The sequence below is a fragment of the Asterias amurensis genome, chromosome 13, assembly GCF_032118995.1.
Source record: "Asterias amurensis chromosome 13, ASM3211899v1".
NCBI lineage: Eukaryota > Metazoa > Echinodermata > Asteroidea > Forcipulatida > Asteriidae > Asterias > Asterias amurensis.
In genome coordinates, this window is record NC_092660.1 from 18488884 (window position 1) to 18508852 (window position 19969).

Below are 19969 nucleotides of genomic sequence, written 5' to 3' on the forward strand. Positions count from 1 at the left end.
CTCAATCGCTCACGTGGTTAATTTAAAGACCACTTTCGCGCGAGTTTGGTGTGTTGAGCTGTCTTTGGTGATAGCCGAACAACATTTCGTGTAAATTTGTGCAATGAGTTCTCGAAGGAAACTGAGTTCGAATGGGGGAAACTCATCTGCATGGATTGGACCTAAAGGAAAATCTCGTCGTGGTAAAACATTTTACGAGTGAGTTGCTTTCATTTTTATTGTTCACGATCGATGGTGTGGCGAGTGGTGACTTACTTCTTGTCACAGTGACAGTGACATTCCTATAGTATGTCACGACCTCACCTGTTTTTGTTTGCATGGGGATCTATCATGGAGGTAGAAATACACACACTCACACTGTCTGTATACTTTGTTATTCCTCCATGGTATACTACAGTGTGTGTATAGTATTGACTATTGCTGATCTGTTTGTTAAGTATATAGGGATGGGCTTTCGGTTTTGTGAGGGGTCGTAGTAGATGAAAGTTATAAATAGCGCCAATAAAGTATCTAAACACTTACAAATAGTCAGATTTATCGGAACCTGAATTAGTATGCCAAAGAATAATTATTCATTTCTATTCACCGTTAATTTCTGCACATTTTGACACATCTTATGTTGCGCTACGATGTTGTTGGGTGGATTTATGGGCACTTGAGTGGCTTAAGGTCGAATTTCAAAAGTTGCATATTATGTTTTTCCCAAAGTCCCACACTTCGTGTATCACAACTAATATATAAAACAACAAACCTGTGAAAATTTAGGCTCAATTGGTCATCGGAGTCAGGAGAAAATAACGGGAAAACCCACTTTTGTTTCCGCGCGTTTCGCCGTGTCATGACATGTGTTTAAAATCAATCCGTAATTCTCGCTAACGAGAATTTATATTGTTTTACCGTTTTCTCAAAAAGTAAAGCATTTCATGGACTAATATTTCAAGAGAAGTCTTTCACCATTACCTTCTGTAAACCCTGTAAATTATTTGTAAATCTGTGAACTTTTTTTTTTTTTTTCTGTACCGAAAGGGTCCAATGGCTTTAACTTAAACTCAGGGATTTTTTGTTTTCGCCTAATAATAAAAAGAGTTTTGTTTGGGTTGCTGGCAGTTGTTGAAAATGAAATTGAGTTTTAAACCTTTTTTGCATTCAATAAGCTTTCCTGTGTGATGTGTTGACCCCGCGGTGTTCATTCGGATGAGCCCCTGACAAAAGCTAATTGAACGATCACACTCCCCCTCTCGTGGTGACATCATGCACCTGAGGCCAGCCCCAAGTGACCCACTCCACAAGAAGGGAACTTGGGGCTGACCAGGGTGAGCCCCTGGAACGGCGTCAAAGCTATTAAAATATACCGGGGGCAGATCGGTGTCGACCCGGGGAAGCTAATCGAATGCACCCAATGAAGAGTCATTTTCATAGAGGAATTACAAAGTGAATGGCGATGCTCTTCCCAGTTAGTTTCCCTTGTGCTTTTATATTACGGAAGTAAAAAGTCGCCTGCCCCCTGATCCCTCTGCTGCCAATTCCCAGGTTGTATTTATAAAACTTTGGTGTGTTCACTGCCTATATGAAAATCATTTAGGCAGTTACAGGTTTTATGGCGTCAGACTGGTCCAAGTCATGCTCTAGTAATTTTGTCTTTGTTCAACAACAACAACATCAACAAGTCACAACATCAAACGTCGTAGGCTACTGCCAGTTGACTAACAACCGTCCACTTCTCCTGGGTTGTGTGGCTGGTGCAGGGGTGATTTTGCCTCGCTGTAGGGTCGCTGCAGTTAGTTCAGCCAAGCCGAGGCCACTCCACCTGATGAGGCCGTCGATCCAGCAGAGTTTGAGTCTTCCACCATGTCCAACCCCCGCTTTGTTCAACTCAAAGTTATTTTTGAAGAATGACTGAAGATTATAATTTGTCTTTATCTTTCCCAGGGCACTGAGAATTGAGAATGAGGTGATAGCAATCGGTGATCACGTATTCATCGACAGTGAGCAAGATGAACTGAGTTTTGTTGCACAGGTCGTTGACCTCTTTAACAATGGTAAATAATAATAAATAATAATAATAGTAATAATAAGATTTGTAATGCGCACGTGTCCACCCTGCTCAAGGCGCAGTAAAAACCGAAAACAAACAAAACAAAGAAAAACAGACACAAAACTAGTCCTTGGAAACCTGTGACATAAGATAAGTTTTGAGAAGAGATTTGAATGTTGTGGTACAAACACAAGATCTAAGATTAAGTGGTAGAGAGTTCAAGATGCGCGGCGCAGCTGGAGAAAAAGACCTGTCACACCATGAGTGTCGAGACTTGGGACAATGAGAAGAAGCATGGAACTAACAAGAATACTAATACGAAGCATTTATTTAGTGCTATTCGAAGAACAGAGCGCTTTACAGGAGACAAGAAAACAAAACAAAACCAAAGAACCGAATATCTTGAGGAGATGTTTGATTACAGGCAACAAGATTGCTTCTCTCAGACAATAGACCGATCCACTAAGCTCCGCCCCATTGCATTGACCAATCACAACGCAATGAAGGTCCGACAAATAAGGTCCAACATGCATTCGCGTATCTTGGCGCGCGCGGCAGAGTTGTGCAGAAAGGCATTGGAGAGCCCCACATGTTTTGCTCACACGTGCGTCGCGGGCGGAGCCTACTGGATCTGTCTATTGTTTGCCAAAATCACCTCCCTGCTTTGTTCTCATCCTTATACAATGTGGCTGTATGATCTGCCATCTTTTAAGAGGAATATCAATTCCTACCTTTAGCTTCACTGAGTTTCTGCATTTCTATGTTTTCTTCCTTGTAGCCCTTTACCTAGAGTGGCTTTTAGCCTTGTTTTTGGGCGAACTGAAATAATAATAATAATTACTGCCTAACATTTTTATTTCAATACAGATCTAGCCGATCCAGAGGCGGATGACAATCGTCGCGCCATTGTGCAGTGGTACATGCGTCCGAATGAGTTAAGAGAACGAGTCCGCGATGCGCGCACCCTACCAGAAGACTTTGATCCCGCCAGCACGACCGAGGTGATTTTATTTGATTCTAAATCTGACCGAATCACCGAGAAAGAGATCGATGCTGAGACCATCATCGGCAAGTGTAAGGTGAGCTTTGATCAAGAGAACTTGTTCCTCATGGCCGAAGGAAGGGGCTGTAAGAACCCAATTTTATGGCCCTGCTTACTGTAGAATTCTGCGCTTACAGCCACTATTCTCCACTTAATGTGCAAGCGTCGAAATTCAGTGTATGCTGTGTAAGCAAAGAATGCCTAGTAACGTGGAGAAAGCAGGTGCACTTAACAGCTTAAAGCCAAACTTCCCTAAAGGGATCCCCCTAGCCTGTGCAATACGCTTGACATAAACGCAGAACTCCCTGCTTCCATAAGAGCTGATTCTTTGCAGAGCCATTAATTTTAGTCCTTGATGTTTTGAATGCATGAACTGAACTTGTTGTTAAAGCCATTGGACACTTTCAGTAAACAGTATTGTCCAAGTCCCACACTGAAAATTTAGGCTCAATCGGTCGTCGGAGTCGGGAGAAAATGACGGGAAAACCCACTCTTGTTTCCGCACCTTTCGCCGTGTCATGACATGTGTTTAAAATAAATTGATAAATTGATAAATTGACAATTGATATTGTTTTCATGTTTTCTCAAAAAGTAAAGCATTTCATGGATCAATATTTCAAGAGAAGTCTTTCACCATTACCTCCTGTAAACCCTGTAAATTATTTGTAAATCTGTGAATTTTTTTATTTTGTTTTCTGTACCGAAAGTGTATAATGGCTTTAAAGGGTTCAGTTCAGTTTAGGAACCCACATACATGTACGATTGCCAGTATGCATGTCCCAATCCACACAATCAGTGTGCAAAGGATTTTGGTTTAAAAAAATATACACTTTTAAAAATTTATGTGATACTTCATTACGAAACAGAAACGAAAGGTTTGATACTCAATGTCAACGTTTGAACACAATTTTTCACAAGCGTTTTAAGGTTTTCTTATTCAACTGTCAAACCACAGCACAAAACACAGTCATTATTTTCCTGGCCTGACACTAAAACTACTGCCCTCATGTAAAATTCGAGCCCTGCTTAAAAGCAGTGGACACTATTGGTAATTGTCAAAGACTAGCCTTCACAGTTGGTGTATCTCAACATATGCATAAAATAACAAACCTGTGAAAATTTGAGCTCAATTGGTCATCGAACTTGCGAGATAATAATGAAAGAAAAAATACCCTTGTCACACGAAGTTGTGTGCATTTAGATGGTTGATTTCGAGACCTCAAGTTCTAAATATGTTGTATCGAAATCAAATTCGTGGAAAATTACTTCTTTCTCGAAAACTATGGCACTTCAGAGGGTGCCGTTTTTTTACAATGTTTTATACCATCAACCTCTCCCCATTACTCGTTACCAGGTAAGGTTTTATGCTAATTATTATTTTGAGTAATTACCAATAGTGTCCACTGCCTTTAAATATTGGGCTAAATACACAAGTTATTATAAAGATTATTAATGTCTTGTCTTTTTTTACTCTAGATTGTCAAAGTAGCATCAGATGCCCCACTTCCAACGCAGACCTCTGATGAGGGTCTTCCGGTGCTCTACGTCCGATGGTCATATGACGGCCATGCCTGTAAGCCAGTGATCAACACCAGGAGAGACATTGGTGTGGCCCCTGGCAAGACCCCTAGCAAGACCCCTGGCAAGACACACGGCAAGACCCCTGCCAAGACCTCTGCCAAGACCCACGTCAAGACCCCAGCCAAAACACCAAATAAGAAAAAAGAGATCAAAGAGCTGGACAGTTCTAAAGTCAACGGGGTTGTGAAGTCACACAAGACGCCTAAAAGCAAAGAACATTCTAAACCGAAAACCCCTAAGAATGGTAAGAATTGTTTGGTTGAATGTCTGATTTTCCGACTTTTTTTCCCCCCGACAGAAAGATCAGCAAAATGGTTATTAAAAAGCATGAAAACAAAAAATAATAAATCATTTGTACATGCAGTCCAGCCCTAGTACTACTTTTTCCAAAAGTCATGCTTGTGCATTGCACATTGGAACTTTTAAAGGCAGTGGACACTATTGGTAATTACTCAAAATAATTATTAGCATAAACCCTTACATGGTAATGAGTAATGGGGAGAGGTTGATGGTATAAAACATTGTGAGAAACGGCTCCCTCTGAAGTATCGTAGTTTTCGAGCAAGAAGTAATTTTCCAAGAATTTTAAATTTTGAGACCTCGGATTTATAATTTGAGGTCTCGAAATCAAGCATCTGAAAGCACACAACTTTATGTGACAAGGGTGTTTTTTTCTTTCATTATAATCTCGCAACTTTGTTGACCAATTGAGCTCAAATTTTCACAGGTTTGTTATTTGGTGCATATGTTGAGATTCACCAAGTGGGAAGACTTTGACAATTACCAACAGTGTTCACTGTCTTTAAGGCATCTCCGAGCGTCTATAGGAAGATTTTATCAGAGTTTTTTTTTTTTTTTTTTTTTTTTTTTTCAACAGAAAACAAGTCCCCTTGCCCTCGCTTGAATTTCTCCGACGTAGATGTTCTTGACGAGCTCTTCAGCAGCGACGAAGAGAGTGATCAAGTTGAACTAATTGACCTCCCCAAAAGAACGCCCCTGCAAAAGAGGCAGGCCAATAAAAACACTCCGAGCGCTCTGTCGATCAAGAAGACACGCTTCACTGACTCAGATATTTTTCTCCCGAGTCTCAACGTAAGAAAGTTGAACATTTCAAATTCTCCGTTAAAGGGGCATTCTTACACTGATCTGAAGTTGCTCTCAGAGGTTAAGAAGGAACCTGTCGATGGACTTCACCAGAAATTCAGTCAGTCTGACCTCAATGTGATTCCAAGGAGAAGGGATGGACGCTTCCAGTCTGAGATCAAAAGCAAGAGCCACATTAAGAGAGATAGTGAGCCGGCTGCCTGTAGGACTCCGAACGATGGACTGCTGCGAGGTAGGAAGGTGCCTGCAAGTAAGAAAATTGTGTTTGACGAGGACAAAGACGGGCTGCTCAGGGGGAGGGAGAGTCGAAAAATGGTGCTTGAGGTAGTTTTCTGTGGGGATGATGATGTTGAAGACTTTGTAAGTGATAAGAATGAAAGGAAACAGAAGCAGAAGAAGGCGGGTGGTGACTCAAAGCAGAAGTCTGCAAAGCGGAAGTCTCTTCCAGCCAAGAGGATAGCTCTAGATGAGGACAGCGAGGAAGAAGTGAAACCTAAGCAAGTAAGGCCTAAGAAAGCCACGACGGGACGTCGAAAGGAAGAAAGTGAAGATGAGGGAGACAGTGATGTGGAAGATGTGAAGACAACAGTACGACAAAGCAAGAACCAGAGAACTCCTCGCCGGAAGTCTGTTCCAGCAAGTAGGATAAGTCTTGAAAATGAGGATGTCGAGACTGGGGCACAACGGAAGAGAGGAAGACCAAGATCAGTTAAGAAGACTTCCAAGAAGGAAGAAAGTGATGATGGAGACGATAGTGAGTTCGAAGAGCTGTCCAGTGATGAAGAAATCATCATCAAAAGGAGAAAGACTCCAGCCAAGAAATCAAAGAAGAGTGCAGCACCAAAGACACCTCTCTCTGTAAGTATGAAATCTTACCGTCACAAATTTACGTTCAAGTAGCCATCACTTAAAGGGTTTTGGTACATTTTGTTGATCAAGACTTGACATGAACCCATACCCACTGTGAATGAATATGAATGTAATATAATTTACTTGTAGAAGTTTCAGCTTCAGTATAGTCATGTTTTTGAGAAAATAGTGAAAATCACATAGCAATGTTTTTAGGAGAGTCAAGTACATGTAATTACGTTGTACATGAAAAAAATGTTGATTTCAGGAACAATTCTTGATTATTATTTTTTTCAGAAAAAGGTACAGAGCAAGAGTAAAACACCAAGGAAAGAGGCCATACCACACATCACAGAGCGGAAAACACCATGTAAAACACCTGCTAAAGTACTGGAACATGCCAGGGCACGGTAAGTGTGGAAAAACAAGCCTCAAACCTCAAAACAAACTCTTTTTAAAGGCACAAAGAGTTAGGACTAGTCTTAACTTGGGACTAGTCCTAGGAGATATTGAAAACCTAAGGCTAGTCCAAAGTTTGGACGAGTAACTCGTACTAATTCGAGATAAGAGTAGTCTTAACTCTTTGTGAAGTTCACCCCTGGTTCACTTGGTGTATCCTAACATGTGCATGAAAGAACAAACCTGTGAAAATTTGGGCTCAATTGGTCGTTGAAGTTGCAATTGTAAAGTAAGCACTCATCACCACATTTTGATTGCTTTTTCCTGCAGATTGCACGTTTCAGCCGTACCGGATTCTCTTCCTTGCCGTGAGCACGAGTTTGCTGACATTTACACGTTCGTCAAAAGTAAAATCCTAGACGGCACTGGAGGGTGAGTCACCGACAGAAGATCTCCTCACAGATTATTCACAACTCGTATTTTGCATTTCATTCATTCTGGTTGTGAAGCCAAAAGAGAAACTAATTGTTTTCCTAGCTGAGAACCAAATTGAGAGAAGACATTGAAGGAAGTTTCAGTTTTAGGCGGCAAAACCTAGAGATTTATTCTAGGGGAACCCGACACAGTCAGATAGGAAATGAAAATTCAATTTGTGAAGAAAAAAAAAATTACAGGTATATTAATCGGATGGGAGTCAAACCCACGACCTTTGCAATTCTAGAGCAGTGCAGTGCTAACAAACATCGGTGTAAGGGTTAAACCTAAATTAACAAATAAAAGATGGACAGTAGTCAATTTTTTTATTTTTAATTTCATACCCAGGTGCATGTACATCTCAGGTGTGCCGGGTACCGGGAAGACAGCGACGGTAACCGAGGTGATGTCATTCCTCAGGAGGGAAGAGGAAGAAGACGAGGAAATCCCAGAATTCACCTTGATTGAGATCAACGGAATGAAGTTAACGGAGCCTCATCAGGCATTTGTGCAGATCCTCAAGGTATAATGAAAGAAACTGTTTATCATTTTTTGTTTTGATTTTTTTTTGGGGGGGGGGGGCAAGAGGTAATTGTTGCTTTATAAAACAAAATTATTAGAGATCAAATAACATCACAAGAACACAGAGGACACCTTCTTGGTGAGGGCGACACTTAACTGATTTGGGCTATCCACCCAAATCAACCTACTCCCTAAGTATCATCCACTTTGAGCCTGGCTGGTAGTGTATCCCGAGTTTTAATGAAACAATTATGGTTAAGTGCCTTTTTCAAGGGCACAAGTGTCATGACCGGGACTCAAACCCACATTGCTGGGTCCAGTGAAAACACCCTTGGTGCACAAATTTGTGTGCTTTCAGATGCCTAAAAAAGGCTTCAGGCCTGAAGTCTTTTAATATTTGAGTGAGAAATTACTAGGCCTGGGCGAATAATTTGAATATCCGGTTAATGGCGAATAGGTTTTCCTATCCGTAACCGCGAATGCCTTTTTTTTCTTAACCGGATATCTGCAATGGGCGCGAATACCTATTTATAAACCGGATAGTCCTGTAATTACAACTAAGTAACCGGATATTCTTTAATATCCAAATATCCGCTGACGTCGGGCGACAACTGATAGGAATGTTTTGTCTGAATCCTTATGAAACTTCTATTAAGACAGCAAATATTAAGTATTTAACTATGCTCACCTCCGTGAAGAGTTAAAACATGACATTTCTGAGGTAATTTGTTCAAAGATTACAAAAGTTTTCCTTCACGTTGAGTGAATCACAATCAAAAGAAAAAGCAAATCGCAATCTTTAAATTAGATCCGGTTATTTTTATGAATGAACCGAGTGACACTGTCTAAAACTAATATCAATCCGCCCATAAGATCTCATTCATAAACGAACAGCGCACTCTAGCGGCAAAAAAAAATTCACTATTCACCCAGCACTAGAAATTACCTCTTTCTCAAAAACTACTTTACTTCAGAGGGAGCCGTTTCTCACAAGGTTTTATACTATCAACAGCTCTCCATTGTTCGTTACCAAGTAAGTTTTAATGTAAACAATTGTTTTGAGTAATTACCAACAGTGTCCAGTGACTTTTATGTTATGAAATTGAATCTCTGTTTGTGTGTAGAACCTGACTGGTCAGAAGGCGACACCCGAGCATGCATCTCAACTGCTGGAGAAACACTTCACAACAGCTTCAGGGAGGAAGACACCTGTTGTACTCCTCGTGGACGAGGTGGGTGGGGGGGGTCAAGGGTCATAAATGGGTGTGGTTAAACCCGACAACGGATTTTGTCTCTCTTCCGGGACTCGCTGGTATTGTCAAATGGTCACGCGAGATAGACAAATTGCGTTGTCAGCAGTAACAGATAATTCCGAAGTGGCTAGTAGACCCTTGTGATTGTCAGAATTTTATAATTTGGAAGACTTCTTAGTTCTGAAAAGAACTGTCTTGCTTATTAAGTTGTACCTTGGCGGCTGGTAGGAAAACGTCCGGGATTACTACTTTGGCTTAGTGGATCGAGGGAGTTCTCTTTTATTAACTTATTCTCGTTCCCTTCTCTCTCCCTGTCTATTTCATATTCTAGTTGGATCTGTTGTGGACACGTAAGCAAGGTGTATTATACAGCCTTTTTGATTGGCCAAGCCGACCCAAAGCACGCCTGATTGTCTTAGCCATCGCTAACACTATGGATCTACCAGAGAGGATCATGATGAATAGAGTGTCTAGCAGACTGGTAGGTGGTTTTGCTTTGTTGTAGGTGTTCTTTTAGTGATGCTGATGAGGGTGGGAGTAGCCCCAGGAATTACACAAATGCGAGAAAGGTTCCACTAGTACTGGCACCCCAGTTTGATTGGCAGGGGGAGGGGTGTCGGAAACCTAAGAACCTAGCAAAAGCTTCAAGGTTCATGGCTCTGCTTACTGTAAGCAAAGAATCAGCACTTACGGGAGTAGGAAATGCTGTGCTAAGGTCAAGCCTATTTCATCGGTAGGCAGTGAATTTTGGCTAGCAATACTAGCGGAGAATGGCAATTGTAAGCACAGAATTTTGCGGTATAAGCAGAGCCGTGAAATTCGGCTCTGGAAGCCTGCTCCAAAGAACATATTGTTTCACTTTATCAGAAGGTTAGATCTGGGTGGGTTTGAAAGTGGTCTTGCCAAAAGAAAAACCATCAGTAGTACCGCCTTAAGTTTGAGACCTCTCGTTTGACCCTTGACCCTTCAGGGTTTAACTCGGATGACCTTCCAGCCATACACCTTTAAGCAGCTCCAGAGCATTGTGCAAAGTCGTCTGGAGGGACTGAGGGCGTTTGAACCAGACGCGATCCAACTTGCTGCAAGGAAGGTAAGAAATCAAAAACTCCCTCACTAGGTGGCAGCAGACTTTAAGGCGCTTACGTTGGAAGGGACTTTTCACCAGACAAAAAATACACACAAAGAAGTATGAGTTTTAAACGATTATTTAGAGGACAAAATACATACACATACAATGGATATTGTAGATTGGTTTTAATGAGTGCATTTTTACTTCCAACAACTTGTGTTGTATTGCAACTTCGATAACCAATAGAGTAAAAATGTTCACAGATTTGTTGTTTTATGCATATTTTGGGATACACTAGTGAGAACACTGGTCTTTGACATTTACCAAACGTCTTACATGTAGGTGGTTAGAGGAGAGCATTTTTGACAAGTTGTTTTCCCTTTTCTTTTTATATTCTAGGTTGCAGCTGTTTCAGGAGATGCCAGGAGAGCATTAGACATCTGTCGGCGTGCCACAGAGCTTGCTGAAGCAGCCAAACCTACAGGGAAAGGGAAGGGACCACTGGTGGGGATGAAACATGTCGATACTGCTTTAACAGAGATGTTCAGCTCACCAAAGATCATTGCTATAAGGTAGGCCTAACCCTCCTACTAACTCGTGAAAAGCTTGAAGTAAGCGCAGAATTCCCTGCTTCAATAAGTGCCAAATCTTTGGTTACAGCCATGAAATAAGTTTCCTTTTTTTTTAACTTTTTTTTTAAACTGTATTCAGTCTATTTCTTGGTTGTTTGTATCATTGTACCTTTGTTTACACCATAATATAGTTTTGAGGGTTTAATCAAGTTTTAAGGGTTTGGGTACATTTTGTACAACACAAAACACAAATGCCACAGATTTACATTCAACTTACACAATTTAAAAATAATGATGGTAGAAAGCTTCCCTGAAAATTGGATTTGCTGAGACACTTTAGTTTTTGAGAAATGAGTAAAACAATTTCACCAAAATAATTTTTGTCTCGGTGAGAATTCTTTTAAATTTATCATCTTCACGACTCTCCTGAAAAACTTGACGACTTATGAAGCTGAAACTTCTACATGTAAATTATATTCCATGCATCTTCATTCGCAGTGAGTAGGGAGTCAAATCTTGGCCAAAAACTTTGTATACAAAAGGTATAAAAACAATTTAATGACGGCTTAATTTGACACTTTTTTCAGGCAAGCCTCAAGACATGAGCAGATCTTCTTAAGAGCCATCACAACAGAATTCAAGATGTCGGGCCTGGAGGAAGCCGCATTTGAAAAGGTACCAACGTTCATTTCAAGAAACTCTTTTGGCCCTTCTCCAAATCCTTTGTTTTCTTTCATAAACGTGCACCTGTAGAAACCTGCTTTAAACCTTAACTGGAGGTTTTTTTGCATTGTAATCATAGCCAAGCAGTCTATTTCACTGAGCCCAGGCTCCATTGTTGACAGCAGCATAGTGTGGGTTAGAATCCTGGTCATGACACTTGTGCCCTTAAGCTAACAAAACCAACACTATAAGAGCCCTTGTCTGATGCTTCTGGGTTTTATCAAAAGTTTTATTAAAGTCTAGAAGCACTTTACAAGAAAAACAACACAAAATACCAATAGTCTTATGAAGAAACTTCTTTACATACTACTGTACTTTTAAAGTAATATTTGTTTCTTATGTATAGTTTTATTTAAATGCATTCTAAACGAACGCACCCATTGTTTATCCTTACCCTTTCTGTTATTTTTACTTATTTATTCTTATTAGATATTTATTATTTACTATTGGTTGTATAATTATCTGCTTTTATTATTGCTTTGTGTACTATATTATGTTAAATCTATATTAATTTGATTGTGTACCCCAGATGTAGGGCAACAGATCTACGGATCATAGTATGTATTTGCTTTTGTTGTCCCTTGCCCATCTCGGGGTATATGTCTTGTATTTTGTGTTGTACTGTTATGGTAAATAAAATAATAGTAATAATAATAATAATTCTGCATTGTTAACTTCTTGCTGATTATGTTTGTGTAAATATTATTACAATGTTTTAATGGCTTAGGCATTTTAAAGTGAGATTGATTGTAACTTTTGTGTATCTTTCTGTTTGCACTATTAGGTTCTGGTACAGCATATATCCATCTGCAGACTTGAAGGTAAGTTCAACAAATACTCTCTTAAGTTGATTTACAGTGACTTATCCAATTTCCTTATGGGGTTGGGTCACAAAAAAGTGCAGATACTGGTCTTTGCCGATGACACCAGTATTCTACTGGCGCTTATAACTGATAGTCTACTTTCTTCAGTGAAGAGGTTTATTTTATCAATTCCAACAAACTCACATTTTTCAGTGTTGTATCACCACTTTTGCACTAGTGGCTTCATCAGACTGGCAACTCATCACAGCTGGTTTTCTCCAGCTCATCACAACCTCTATAATTGTCTCTGATAAACTATAACATGAAAAAACCAGCCGTGGTGAAACGTCACTGAAAAAAATGTGAGTTTGTTCTCCATATTTTGTTCATTGGAATTGGTAAAATGAACATCTTTACTGAAGTTTTAATGGACGTTCCTAATGAATTTCTATTCAAGTTCTACTCTTGTTTTTTGTGCCTCCTCTCGACAGGTCTTCATCCACCAGTAGTTTCCGAGGTGTCAGCTGTTTGTAGCAGGTTGGCGTCATGTCGCCTAATCCTCCTCGAGTCTGGTACCAATGAACTGAAGCAACGCATACGACTTAACATCAGTCAGGATGACGTGGGGTATGCATTGAAGGAACATGGTGAATGAAGATGGATACTAGATGATGAGAGTTTCCGGTAAAGATTATAGTAAACAAACATTGACTGTTTGAAAAATGCTATTGTTAAAAATACAACTCCCCAGGCAGGCCTGATACTTTACGGAAGCAACAAAGGCGATTGCCTCCATGCCCCCTGGTTATTGCCTTGGGTGCCCTTGAAATGATCCAGTAGAAGTTTACAATTTCCTCATAGGGTGCCGGGTGCCCTCTACAAACGAGAAAATGCCTTGGTGCCCTTGCTTTCAAAAACACATCATACAGGGGCATGCCAGGGCGTGATCATCGGCATGTTCTAGAAGCCAAGTGAAACTAGAACGCTCCGGGGATCAAGGAAGGAGTCCCATTTTAACCATAACACAAGTAAGATCAGTCAATATTTGTTTTATATTACCCAAAACAAATTGCACCTAGACATCCACATTTTAGGTCAAAGACTATGCACAAATTTCTGAGCAGGGATCAGAATTTACACTGGACCACAGGCCCAAGGTTTTTGTGTCGGGCCAGTCAACTCATGACCAATCTTGGTCCGGTTGTCTTGTGTTTTTCTGTTCATTCAACATTTTTTTCTGATTTTCAATTTTTGACTTTTGAGTCCGATAAGAATCTGTCAACTCTCGTGAGTATTAAAGACTACTCTCAAATGAGATCGGTCTTCTCTTTTAAAACAAAAAACAAACAGCTATTTTGATTTTGGTCTTGTCATTCTCATTTTGAGTCGTGTGTCGTGAAAATAATTCTGGTCCAGTAAATATTATGAGTGGTCCGGTAAAAGTTGTCAGCGACAAATCCTGCCGTCTTGTGGATTTTTCCCACAATTTTGAGCCTAATCGAGTAAAAACAGAATATGCAAAATATTTTCAATTGAATTAATCTCCAAAAACAGATGAATATTATATTTTTACTTTTCCTATGAACTTTTTTGTACTGGTGTTATTTTTTTTTTTGACATTTGCCATCTTTCCAACATTTTGATATATAAAACATAAAGTATTATTCTTGATTTTTGTTACTGTTAAACAGATTTAAAAATTGTACTTAAAATGTCTTGGTCAGTCTAATTGTATCCCCCCCCCCAGTTTGTTTTTATTCTGTAGGAAATATATTTTGCATTTTGAGAGAACACAATTTCCAAATTTAGATTTATAAAAGTTCAATCTTAGTAACCAGTTAGTTTTGTCCAACTATGCTGTACATGTGATCAGTCATACCAACATTATCAGAGTCTTAAAAGTCTGGTGTTGGATTTTTTTAGATTGAGAGAAAAAAAGAATCCTAATAAATCACCCAGATAATAATAACAACAATCATAAAGTCACAAGAAAGTATTAAGAAAGGCTTTAATTTAGTTAACATAGTATTTTAATTTGTATTTACCGTGTAAAAGTATAACATTTTAATAAATTTCTATAAAATATATTTAACTGCCTACTTTCACTTGATTCTTTATTCCAGTGCCAGCACATTTTATGTGTTGTGGTCATCTTACTCGTAGATTAAAATCTCATAGTGAAATAATGTTTGTTTTAAGGAAGAAAAGGAAGAACAAACACCTCTTATCAAATAAGAAATAGATAGTCTTTTGCATAGAACTTGTTTGGGTTTTCATACTAGGCTCGCTTCTCTTTGAATCAAAGAAAATACTGTTTACAAAAGGAGCTCTCTAGCATCGACTCATCAAATCAATCAACTTGTACAAGCGGATTGGAGCACCGAACTCAAGCTATGGTGTTCCTGTTCAGCAGAGTGTGGGTTCAAATCCCAGTCGTGACACTTGTGTCCCTGAGCAAGACACTTTACTGTATTTGCTTCTCTAAACCCAGGGGTAAAAGGGTACCTGTGAAGGCAGAGATGGTTCTTGTGGTTGGTTTTGCTAAGTGCGCTACATATTTGGCGACACAGGTTGTACACTCCCCAGGGAGCTGAGATCAACAAATTCCTCCAATAGTTTTGCAGAACTTCTGTCTACACATTCCTCTGATGTAGTTTGCTGAAGTTCTATCAACATACTGCACTCCTCCGCTGGTTTGGCTGAAGTTCTGTACAACAATCAACACATTCCTCTGAAAGTTTTGCCAAAGTCCTGTCACCTCTTCTTGTCAGTGTCCGAATCATTGCTCTCACTCAAACTTGAATCTTCATCGAGACAGTCCAAGTTTTCTCCAGTCTTGGTTCCATCGCAGAACGCTTGCTTTTCAGAGGACTTGCCAAGATCGTTTTCCGGGTCTTCATTTGAATGCTCCTCTTCCGTAACTGCGCTCTCTCCAGTGATTCCTAGTTTATTCTTCAGTAATGATATCGCCCAGCTAAGATCTTCCGTCCAGAGTTCGTCTTCAGCTGGGTTCAGGTGGAGTGCCTTGGAGAAACTAACAACTGCCTACAGAAAGTAACAACGCCAGTGAAAAATAGATCTTATGAAAATGAAGGAAAACAAATTCCCTTGTTTTATAAACTGCTTCCTGAATGTGCAGAATAATGTACATTTGAGATGTACAGACTCATCATTTCAAAAAGGTATCTACGGGAAACTCAGGCTTCAAAATAATACAAGGCACCAACAGCAATTGCCATGGTGCCCTTTGCTTAGTTCTGATACAAGTCAAGTTTTAATTTCGCTCAAGTGTGCATAATTAAACACAAACCCCCAAAACAAGGATGGATATGGTATCTTACTAGTTTAACGTCTCCTAGTCCAAGTTGCGCTCTTCCGAGGGTCTGGTATCCAACCCACCATCGAGGGTTATACTTGACTGCATCTTCAGCTGACTGTACAGCTGGGAACACCTCGTGGAGGATCAACAACGCCTAAAATATCGAGGAGAGAAATTAAAAAGATATATGTTGACTGACAAATTAATGGGAATGATACCTTTTGTTTTGGGGACTGTTTGTAAAGCGATACCATGTGAATTGCTTTTATGGCAAAGGATATCACGCGACAAGGCCCAATTTCATAGAGCTGCAAGAAAAAAGAAACACTGAAAATATTGCTTAAAATTGTCCTGCTTAGCACAACTAAGCAGGATAGCAGATAAATTTTGTACGTAAAAGGTATAGGGTAATCCGGAGCTTTTAACACACCGGACAAGTGAGACTGTGACACCCTGCTGGGACAGCTTTTTGCCAACAAACTTTACATAACTACATGTATATCCCCAAGGTGTTCTTACCTGCGCTTTCATGTCCAAAATGTGTTCATTTTCCGGGGTTAGTTGAAGAGCTTCATCCCACTTCTTGATTGCCTCCCAGTACCTAAAATGAAGGGGAAAAAAAGGACAAAAAATGGGTAAGATTTAAAAGCACAGGATGCTTTTTATTCCCTTTGGGATCTCTGTATCCTATCTTTTAAAGCCAGTGGACACTATCGGTAATTGTCAAAGACTAGCCTTCACAGTTGGTGTATCTCAACATATGCATAAAATAACAAACCTGTTTGTTGAGCTCAATCGGTCATCGAACTTGCAAGATAATAATGAAAGAAAAAAACACCCTTGTCACACGAAGTTGTGTGCGTTTAGATGGTTGATTTCGAGACCTCAAGTTCTAAACTTGAGGTCTCGATATCAAAGTCGTGGAAAATAACTTCTTTCTCGAAAACTATGGCATTTCAGAGGGAGCCGTTTTTCACAATGTTTTGTACCATCAATCTCTCCCCATTACTCGTCACCAAGAAAGGTTTTATGCTAATAATTATTTTGAGTAATTACCAATAGTGTCCACTGCCTTTAAAGGCACTGGACACATTTTTTTTCAATCACCAAGTATTCTCACTTGGTGTATCCTAACATTATGCATACAATAACAAATTTGTGAAAATTTTGGCTAAATTGGTCATTGAAGTTGAAAGAAAATAATGAAAGAAAAACACCCTTGTTGACCAAATTTGTGTGCTTTCAGATAACTGAAGTCAATTTCTTTGTTTTTATAAACCTGAAATACTGTAGGGATGCTTTCCAATTACCCAGCCAGACCCACTTAGAGATAGTTTTGACTGGTCCTTAGATGTTAATGAACATTTGGCCACTGCCGACTTGTTTAGGGAGATCACTGGGGGTGAGTTGCGTCCGCAGATCTACCTTTCAGCCTCTGCCAAGATTGCCCCTTCTTCCTTCAGTCTTTTGCTCTTACTACTGGCATCTTCCAGTAAGCCAAGCTTCTGTTGCTTAGAAACCATCAAGATCTCCTCCTCATCCGAGCTGTCTGAATTCTGCTGCCCTGTCACCTCTTGAAAGTTTGAAGTGGCGGACTTTGAAATCTGTTGTCCGAGTTTTCTTTTCCAGCCAAACGTGGTCATGTTGTCGTTTGATTTTAACCTGAAACATTGATTTTTATTTAGATTTTAATTAATTTCCTCCATACTGATGTGAAAGTTGAAAGGCTAATGAGGTTAACCATGAGAAACAGGCGAGCAAAGAAAATGGCCGTCGGCAGGAGGGTTACGTTATCGCAACTACCCTAGCCCCACGTGACTTGTGTGGTACAAATGCTAGCTGAATCCTCACTTAATTAAGGAATCCTACCATGTAACTAAGGATTCAGCTAGCCAGCCTTGGCCACACAAGTGGGGCTAAACCTTCCCCAACCAAACAAAGTTTGTTCGAACGAGACGCTTGCAATATTGTTGGCATTTTATATAATATTTCAATTATAATTAATTTGTTAAAAAATAAAGCAAATAAATAAAGTGTTCATAAAAAAAAAATTGCTCAGATTCAGAACACAGGTAGGTACAGTAACTTTGTTCAGCGAGGTGTGTAAACTCAACTGTCTGATCTCTAGTCGTTTGCTACATTAGTGACATTGCTAACAAAAGATTAAATAACAACAAAGAACCTACAAACCATGTACAAACTCAACTGTCAGAAAAGAGAAAAAAGAAAAGAAAAAAAGGTAAACATTGTAATTGTTTGTAAAATTAATTTAACTTCGTAGTTGCAATGTTTACAAATTAAAATCAAAATGGCTTTAGGAAACCTGTGTAAATAAAACAACAAGAAATACAATTGATTAAAATACAGTTCTATCAAGTTTAGGAAGAACACATGGTCTTTAAAAAGAATTCGGGTCATCTCGTACCCAAGTCAACTCGTACCCAAGTCAACTCGTACCCAAGTCAACTCGTACCCAAGTCAACTCGTACCCAAGTCAACTCGTACCTAAGTCAACTCGTACCCGAGTCAACTCGTACCTGAGTCAACTCGTACCCAAGTCAACTCGCACCCAAATAAATGTTTACAATTTTTTTTTACTCGTCCTGATAAATATTGTAGTTTAATTTATTTATTTATATTGTTAATCATACATTTAGCTATTCATTGTTGCAATGATTTTGTTTTCTTGTTTTTTTTCATGTTGCAGTTTTTTTTTTACTTAGGCTCTATCGGTGGGGAAAATTAATAAGAGAACTTTTTTTTTAATATAGGCTTGTTAGAATGAATTTTTTGGGTTTTTTTTATTCGGAAAAAGATAATAAGAATTTACGCAAAGTGTTTTGGTTGGGAAAAGTGGAACAGTATATTTGTTAAAATGTACTTGTTTGAATCGGAAAACGATAATCAGAACATAACGCAAATGAATGAATTGAATGAATTCTTACCATGAAATTTTCTTTTGGGAACACTTTAAGAGGAAAAACACCAAGGTAAACATGAAGGGTTGCGTTTTATACATAGTATATTTTTTCATTGAAAATAATTGGTCTCATATGAACATGGAGGTTGAAATATTTATACCTCCTTGATACGAAGAACTAGTGTGCATCTGATCTGCTCAACGCCTTTCACGGCGACCCTTCAACACGGGAATTTAAAAGAAACCACAATGGATCTGAATGAATATCCTAGCGGAAAAAAGGCAGAAATGAGATAAACAAACATTAAAAACAAAATTCGTGAGATTATTATTAATAAAAGTGAGCTCCATATGATGGTAGAATATCATTTTTATTTCCTATCGCTTACAAAATCACGCCGCACGGAAATTCTCCGTTTCGGCATACAACGTACGTTGTACGGTACGAGTTGACTTGGGTACGAGTTGACCTGGGTACGAGTTGACCTAGGTACGAGTTGACTTTGGTACGAGTTGACTTGGGTACAATATTTTGGGTACGAGTTGACTTGGGTACGAGTTGACTTGGGTACGAGTTGACCTGTTTCCTTTAAAAAAATGCAATCCAATGTTTAAGAAAAAGTAACTTCCAAAGAATCACAGGAATATTACAATTTGTCAAGATATTTATACAATAACAAATGAAAGTATATGCTTACCGAGTCCAGAATAGCAGAAAATACACTTGAAGATGGCAAAATTACATGGTGAAGAAAAACAAAACTTGAAGAAGAGAGCTAGAACACATGTGCTCCCTGCGCTGCCAGGCTGCTATCTGATTATAATTATATACAATGCACTGGATGGGTGACTTCACTACCAAAGGATTAAGAACTGTTTACAAACATGTAACAAAAGACTTCTAAGAAATAACAAACTACATGTACAGGGGTGCAATAAAACAGCTGAAGGGACAATATAAACAGGAAAGGGCAATTAACTAGAACCTGGAACTAATTAACTTGAATAACAACACAAAGAATTTTCTACCCCTACTACATTTGCAACATTTTTAACATTGTAAATTTCAACATATTGCAGTTTGTACACTCCATCATCAAATTAAAAGGTCAACTTTATTTACCATCTAGAGCAATTCAGCAAGGACCAGCAAGTCATCCGTGAAAGATTTTGCACAAAATGAATGTTTTCAATGTTGACGTCTCTGCTCAGCTCATTGTAACCTGTCTATCTGCACGTTGAAACACACGGTATATTCGGTCATGTACCTAGACTCATCGATACACAATGTAAACACATCACAA

The 19969-nt window shown here is 39.2% G+C and overlaps 2 protein-coding genes across 2 annotated transcripts; one reads left to right on the plus strand and one right to left on the minus strand.

The window, feature by feature from the left end:
• Positions 1-9: 9 nt before the first annotated feature.
• On the plus strand, positions 10-13082 carry LOC139946377 (uncharacterized). The gene is made up of 15 exons (XM_071944019.1): positions 10-198; positions 1930-2039; positions 2903-3114; positions 4554-4902; positions 5536-6620; positions 6909-7021; positions 7341-7442; positions 7833-8007; positions 9131-9238; positions 9591-9740; positions 10230-10349; positions 10728-10900; positions 11488-11575; positions 12408-12444; positions 12918-13082. Exons 1-15 carry the CDS (start codon positions 104-106, stop codon positions 13079-13081), a joined length of 3081 nt encoding a protein of 1026 aa, XP_071800120.1. The 5' UTR covers positions 10-103; the 3' UTR covers position 13082.
• LOC139946397 (tetratricopeptide repeat protein 33-like) lies at positions 12992-19888 on the minus strand. The gene is made up of 5 exons (XM_071944042.1): positions 19789-19888; positions 17171-17407; positions 16265-16346; positions 15768-15899; positions 12992-15471 (listed from the first exon to the last, which is right to left on the minus strand). Exons 1-5 carry the CDS (start codon positions 19821-19823, stop codon positions 15181-15183), a joined length of 777 nt encoding a protein of 258 aa, XP_071800143.1. The 5' UTR covers positions 19824-19888; the 3' UTR covers positions 12992-15180.
• Positions 19889-19969: the final 81 nt, after the last annotated feature.

What these genes read in the sequence shown, in the direction of transcription:
- LOC139946377 (XM_071944019.1), top strand. Translation starts at nt 104, where the DNA reads ATGAGTTCTCGAAGGAAACTGAGTTCGAATGGGGGAAACTCATCTGCA. An exon ending in CACCAAAGACACCTCTCTCT is followed by an intron (nt 6,621 to 6,908) that starts GTAAGTATGAAA and finishes TATTTTTTTCAG; the next exon opens with AAAAAGGTACAGAGCAAGAG. An exon ending in ATCCATCTGCAGACTTGAAG is followed by an intron (nt 12,445 to 12,917) that starts GTAAGTTCAACA and finishes TCCTCTCGACAG; the next exon opens with GTCTTCATCCACCAGTAGTT.
- LOC139946397 (XM_071944042.1), bottom strand. Translation starts at nt 19,823, where the DNA reads ATGACTTGCTGGTCCTTGCTGAATTGCTCTAGATG. An exon ending in TTGCTGAATTGCTCTAGATG is followed by an intron (nt 17,408 to 19,788) that starts GTAAATAAAGTT and finishes TCAATGTTTCAG; the next exon opens with GTTAAAATCAAACGACAACA. An exon ending in ATCTTGGCAGAGGCTGAAAG is followed by an intron (nt 16,347 to 17,170) that starts GTAGATCTGCGG and finishes CCTTCATTTTAG; the next exon opens with GTACTGGGAGGCAATCAAGA.